At 46.4% G+C, this 6,504-nt stretch overlaps 2 protein-coding genes and 1 pseudogene across 4 annotated transcripts; 2 read left to right on the plus strand and 1 right to left on the minus strand.

Annotated features, from left to right (window-relative positions):
* Positions 1-916: 916 nt before the first annotated feature.
* On the plus strand, positions 917-5,293 carry LOC136453395 (subtilisin-like protease SBT3.9). 3 transcript variants are annotated; one of them, XM_066453964.1, is made up of 10 exons: positions 917-1,038; positions 1,120-1,211; positions 1,340-1,437; positions 2,421-2,576; positions 2,695-3,311; positions 3,445-3,521; positions 3,619-3,879; positions 3,999-4,113; positions 4,204-4,375; positions 4,487-5,293. In XM_066453964.1, the coding sequence occupies exons 1-10, from the start codon at positions 940-942 to the stop codon at positions 5,026-5,028; spliced, it is 2,229 nt and encodes a 742-aa protein (XP_066310061.1). In that variant the 5' UTR covers positions 917-939; the 3' UTR covers positions 5,029-5,293. The 3 variants fall into 3 exon arrangements, with proteins under 3 accessions (XP_066310061.1, XP_066310062.1, XP_066310063.1); XM_066453965.1 differs by having other exon boundaries at positions 4,505-5,293; XM_066453966.1 differs by lacking the exon at positions 1,340-1,437 and having other exon boundaries at positions 1,024-1,038.
* Positions 1,344-2,362, minus strand: LOC136451206 (polygalacturonase At1g48100-like; annotated as a pseudogene).
* A 352-nt stretch (positions 5,294-5,645) lies between the features above and the next one.
* LOC136455269 (subtilisin-like protease SBT3.11) lies at positions 5,646-6,164 on the plus strand. The gene has a single exon (XM_066455371.1). It carries the CDS (start codon positions 5,646-5,648, stop codon positions 6,162-6,164), a length of 519 nt encoding a protein of 172 aa, XP_066311468.1.
* Positions 6,165-6,504: the final 340 nt, after the last annotated feature.

Raw genomic sequence — 6,504 nt, forward strand, 5'->3', positions numbered from 1 at the left:
ACCTGAACGCGAACTTACTCGTGCTTGCCTCGGGCCAGACCGTGGATGCGCTCATGACCACCAGTACTGATGGGGAGCTAGTACATGGAGGTGCTGGTGCACACACCATCGAGCTAGGGCTCAGCCAGCTGCCTTGCGACCCGTCACAGATGAGGTGCAATGGGACCACCACCGCCGTGGTGACGAACGACATCTGCTCATTCCCCCTCATGTACCCTAAGACATCTCTCCGAGGGGCACACGTGAACGACGTGACGGGCTCTTCACGACCTACTTCTCGGATGGCTCGCCGCCAAGTGACATGGCGATTGCACTGGGGACCAAGTTGAAGAGGTTTAACTAAGCTACAATTTGGTTCTCCCTTTGCTTTGTTCTTTATACTTGTGTTTACTTTCATTGCTTTTAGGTCTTGTTAAGTGACAACTAGGATTCATGCTAGTGTGTGCTTAGCATGGGTTTCATTCTTGTTCTTAAGGACCTTAATCTTAGTGTGAAACTTTGCTAAGGACATGGTTAGCTTGTTGGCCCTAAGAACTTTCTTAATCAATTTGCTTTGTAGAAGAACTTAGGCGCTAAGAAGGTTGGGGGTTTAGTTTTTGCATAGGCTAAGGTTTATTTCTTTAACATTTAGAGCCCAATTCAAGTCCCCCTCTTTGGCCATAATGTTCATACACCAATCAAGGAAACTGTTACCTCTCTTATACTGACATGTCCTAGGCCGTACGGTTTATTTCGTATATTCCAGTCCAAACAATACTGGTTGTAAGGAGGTGGGGGTACGAGAAGAACATGTGGTGTTGGAGTTTTCCTTTGGACTAATTTTTATGTAATTTTGTTGACCAAGGGAATAGAATCTTCTACATATATAAACGTCTATAAATAGCGGCACATTTGTGGCACCTATCAGGAACTAACATACAACATAGGAAACTGGGAAACATGGGATTCTGTATTCCATCGCGTGCCCCGGTGGCTTCAGCGCTCCTGCTTTACCTTTTCTTGCCTTTACTACTGGGGGCACATGGAGGATCCCGTAGGGTAAGCATGCATGCCCGATGCATTGCTAACAGCTTTGTAAGAAGCTTCCAAAATCCAAACTCTAATCAACAATCTTTGTAGCTATATATTGTATACCTAGGCGATGTGAAACATGGACACCCCAACGATGTCATCGCTTCGCACCATGATCTACTCAGCGATGTTCTTGGAAGGTACGTACGTGTCCTCCTCTTAAAGTAGTGAAGCCATGTTACTTGCTGATTCTTCATTTAAGACGACTGATCCTGATGAATGATGTGCAAATTCATGGTTGATCGTGTCCCGTTATTTCCTCTTCCAGTATGGAGGATTCATTGGCTTCCATGGTTTACAACTACAAGCATGGCTTCTCAGGCTTCGCAGCGATGCTCACGGAAGACCATGCTGATCAGCTTGGAGGCCAGTCCTTTCAGTCTTTTTGCTCAAACTGGAATTCGCCGTCTCACTTGCTCTTAAGCCACGAAACCAACCAAAATCGCTTTTGGTTAAATCGGTTAACTTGGTTAAAGACAATACAAATTATTCCTCCACGAGTAATAATTCAATACTAAATTTGCATGGGAACCACCAAACAAGGAATGCATCCTACAACTTTCCCAAAAGCAAAAATTGAAAGCAACTAGGAATACTTGCAATAACCGGAAGAGTCTCATAGAAATATATATATAATATGTTAAATAAGCAAATTGATAGAACATAATCGCAAACAGTTTCATGCTGGTCGATGATGATGGGGTTGCGCACGGCGTCCATGTGCATGTTCTCGACGGAGTCGGAGCCGGAGCTGCCCTTCCACGTCTTGATCCGGACGGCGTTGTCCGAGTGCCAGATCACCGCGTAGTTCACCGTTGGCCACGCACGCCCGCGTGCCCTGCTCGCCCAGGCTCCCGATGCTCATGCCGTGGCCGACCACCGGGGCCGCAGGGAGGTGACGTTCTCGGTGTGCATGTTGAGGGTGCCGGCGCCGATGGTGACACACAGTCGTCGGAGTTGGAGACGGCGGTGTTGCTGATGAGGACGTCCTGGGCGTTCTCGACGTGGATGCCGTCGGTGTGGGGGCACAGCGTCGGGGAGCTAATGGACAGGCCGCTGACGAGCACGCCGCGGCAGGTGTCGAACTGGACTGGGCTGTTCTTCACCTTGAGGCCTTGCACTTGCACCGTCACGTTGTTGGCCATGACCCATGAAAGACCTCAGCGCCTGATTATGGATAGGGCAGAGATCAACGTCAGCCCGTCGGATTTTTTTAACCGGTTTCAAGGATTTTTTTTTTCTCACCATTACTTACTCTTCACTTGATCACTTCATTACTGTAGCTGAACATTTGTCAGTGCACCGTTAAAGTAACCATACTTTTTGTGGCTTCTAAATTAACTCTGCAGAGCTTCCTGAAGTCATCAGTGTCCATCTAAGCAGAAGCTGTAGAGTGACAACCACTCGTAGCTGGGACTTCCTTGGGATGAACTACCAAATGCCCAGTGGACTACTCCATAGAAGCAGATACGGAGAGGACATAATCATTGGGGTCGTCGACGCCGGTTAGTGACCAATCACAATCATGATCCATGAATTGATTCCATACTGCAAACACATGTCTTTTGGCGACCTGTCTAGTGCAAGTCCAAGGTCCACCAACACACCCCGCTGTCCCCTCAGGTATCTGGCCAGAGTCGAAAAGCTTCAGCGACCAAGGCTACGGGCCAGTGCCTTCACGATGGAAAGGCGTGTGCCAAGTCGGGGTGGCCTGGGACCGCAGCAACTGCAACCGCAAGATCATCGGCGCGCGGTTCTACAGCGCCGACGTGCCCGAAGAGATACTGAAGATCGACTACCTGTCGCCCCGGGGCATCAACACCCACGGCACGCACACGGCCTCCACCGCGGCAGGCTTGGTCGTTGAGGCGGCCAGCTTCCACGGGCTCGCCGCGGGCGCTGCGCGTGGCGGCGCGCCCCGCGCCCGCATTGCCATGTACAAGTCCTTTTGGGGAGAAATCGGGTTTGGCAACAGTGCAGGCCTGCTCGCGGCCATCGACGACGCCATCCATGACGGGGTGGACGTGCTCTCGCTGTCGCTCGCTGTTCCCGAGGAGAATTCGTTCGGCGCCCTGCATGCCGTCCAAATGGGGATCACCGTCGTGTACGCGGCCGGGAACGACGGGCCTAGTCCGCAGACGCTTGAGAACACGGCTCCGTGGGTCATCACAGTAGCCGCGAGCAAGACTGATCGCTCGTTCCCGACGGTTATCACGCTGGGAAACAAGCAACAGATAACGGTATGAATTGTTTGAATACATACAAATGCCGACTCTGAAGAATCACAAGGCCGCCATGATTTTGTTTACATAGAAGCAATGAAGCATATGTTACTGATCTAGAGTATAAATACAACTCTTGCCTATTTTTCAGGGACAATCTCTCTATTACCAAGGGAAGAACTCAAACTCATCCAGGAGCAGTTTCAGAAGTCTTGCCAATGGAGACCAGTATGCAAAGCCATTAATTTTACTTTATTTTCTGCAAATGCTCCAAAAATTCTGAAATTGACAGCAACTTTTTAACTTAATTTGTGCCTTCTCTTAGATGCACGCAAGATGATTTGAACGGTACTGATATTAAAGGGAAAATCGTGCTTTGCGCAACGCAACATTCACCAACGACGTTTGGCCCATTCACGTATTTCTCAGTCGCGAGGCAAAGCATCGTGAAAGGAGGAGGAACTGGACTTATTTTTGTTCAATACACGACTGACGGTCTGGAAGACTTGGGTGACTTTCCCTTTCCATGGGTTCTTGTGGACATTGACACTGGTAAAAAGATCAAAAAGTATATCGACTCCGCCAGGTACACCACTTCCTGGATCCTCATTAGCACGTACAACAATGCACATAACAAGCTAGATCAATTCTTTCTCTATCATGAGCTGAGCCTTTCTCCGGTAAATTTCTGGTCGTTTCAAGCAGCTCACCGGTGGCGAAGATTGAACCAGCCCGCACCAGTACAGGTGCCCTGCTAGCCCCAAAAGTGGCATCGTTCTCCTCCAGAGGTCCATCACCCGACTACGCTGATATTATCAAGGTACATAGAGTCAAATGTTGCGTCTAACAGTCTGTAGGCGCAAACATGCCATCACCTGTTGTCTCACAGCAGCCTTTGCTTCCTCCACAGCCTGACATAGCTGCACCTGGAGCCAACATCCTAGCAGCAACAGAAAATTCTTACGGGATTATGTCAGGGACATCAATGGCTACCCCACATGTAGCTGGCATCATCGCGCTGTTGAAAGCTCTGCATCCAAACTGGTCTCCTGCTGCATTGAAATCTGCAATCATCACCACTGGTAATAAAACCAAACACCGCTTTAGAAGATGATTTGACTTCTGAAGCCATGATTAGTTTACTAGGCAATACGTTACATGTATTTACCTCTATTTCATTTTGAATGCTGAAGCATCTGTAACTGATGAAGATGGCATGCCAATACTGGCTGAAGGATTGCCTCGAAAGATTGCCGACCCATTTGACTATGGAGGTGGGCACATCAACCCTAACAGAGCCGCAGATCCTGGACTGATTTATGACATCAATCCAAAAGATTACAACTACTTCTTTGATTGCACCATCAAAACATCTGTTAGCTGCAATGCAACATCGACACCTGGGTATCTCTTGAACCTACCATCCATCTCAGCTCCAGATCTAAGGTATCCAGTTACCATGTGGAGAACTGTCACAAATGTAGGCGAGGTCAATGCAGTGTACCATGTTGCAATTGAGAACCCGGCTGGAATCAAGATCGAAGTTGAGCCATCTGTTCTTGTGTTCAATGCTGCAAAAAAAGTTCACACATTTCAAGTCAAGCTATCACCTCTGCGAAGGTTACAAGGGGATTATACATTTGGAAGCCTTACTTGGTACAATAACCAAAAGAAGGTCAGGATTCCAATAGCAGCCCGGATCACGATGTATGATTTATTTGCAGATGTTGCATAACTACGGTGGACCATTTATCCTGCATGGCAGCGCTCATTATCAGAGTTTTTTAGCACTATCCAAAAAAATTAAGAAAATAAGACATGACAATTGTCAAGTTTCATCGTGGCTTGTATTTATTTTGCTTGTAGCCAAATAGGCTATGCGTTGTCTAGATCTGTTTGTTATGTTATATACAACTATGATAACTATGTCAACTTCCTTTTGTTGCTGTACTTTTCGGTTGCTACTTCAATAAATCTCTATCTCTATATACTAAAGTAAATAGTATTTCTTTTTTGTCCAAAAATTGATGGTAAAGAAGTACGATTGGTCACAATTGTGCAATAGGCAAGGTGCACCCATCGCAAGCGAGTGGTAGAACAGCTCATTAATCCGATCGCACGTGGCACCTCCTCCTCACCACCAATTAATCGGATATGGAATTGACAAGGTAAAACTAGAGATCCCTTAGCCCACATCGTTGCTACCGAAAAAAGATATGTGTTTGCACCCACTTTCTTCCCCTCTCGTCTCTTCTCCATTTTGCAAGTGCTTTTCCTAAGAGCGGCAATGCTACATGTATTTACCTCTGTTTCGTTTTGCATGCTGAAGCATCTGTAATTGATGAAGATGGCATGCCGATACTGGCTGAAGGATTGCCTCGAAAAATTGCCGACCCATTTGACTATGGAGGTGGGCACATCAACCCTAACAGAGCAGCAGATCCTGGTCTAATTTATGACATCAATCCAAAAGACTACAACTACTTCCTTGATTGCACCACCAAAACATCCGTTAACTGCAATGCAACATCGATACCTGGGTATTTTTTGAACCTGCCATCCATCTCAGCTCCAGATCTGAGGTATCCAGTTACTGTGTGGAGAACTGTCACAAATGTAGGCGAGGTCAATGTAGTGTACCATGTTGCAATTCAGAACCCGTCTGGAATCAAGATCGAAGTTGAGCCATCTATTCTTGTGTTCAATGCTACAAACAAAGTCCACACTTTTCAGGTCAAGCTATCACCTATGCGGAGGTTACAAGGAGATTATACATTTGGAAGCCTTACTTGGTACAATAACCAACAGACGGTTCGAATTCCAACAGCGGCCCGGATCACGGTGTATGATTTCTTTGCAGATGTTGCATAGCTGTGGCGAACCATTTATCCTGCATGGTAGCGTTCATTATCATAGTTTTCTTAGTACCGTAAAAAAATTAAGAAAATAAGACATGGCCAATGTCGTGTTTCACCGTGGCTTGTATTTATTTTACTTGTAGCCAAATAGGTTATGCATTGTCAAGATCTATTTGTTATATATATAACAACTCTGATAACTATGTCAGCTTCCTTTTGTGCTGTACTTTTCAATTGCTAAACTAGAAGGATACCTTGTACATTGTTGTGGGATTATCATAGCATAAAACCGTTGCATGTATAAACTAAATCCACATGATCTCACGTTCATTCTTATTAAAACTAGATAAGGC

Source organism: Miscanthus floridulus, chromosome 5 (assembly GCF_019320115.1).
Source record: "Miscanthus floridulus cultivar M001 chromosome 5, ASM1932011v1, whole genome shotgun sequence".
NCBI lineage: Eukaryota > Viridiplantae > Streptophyta > Magnoliopsida > Poales > Poaceae > Miscanthus > Miscanthus floridulus.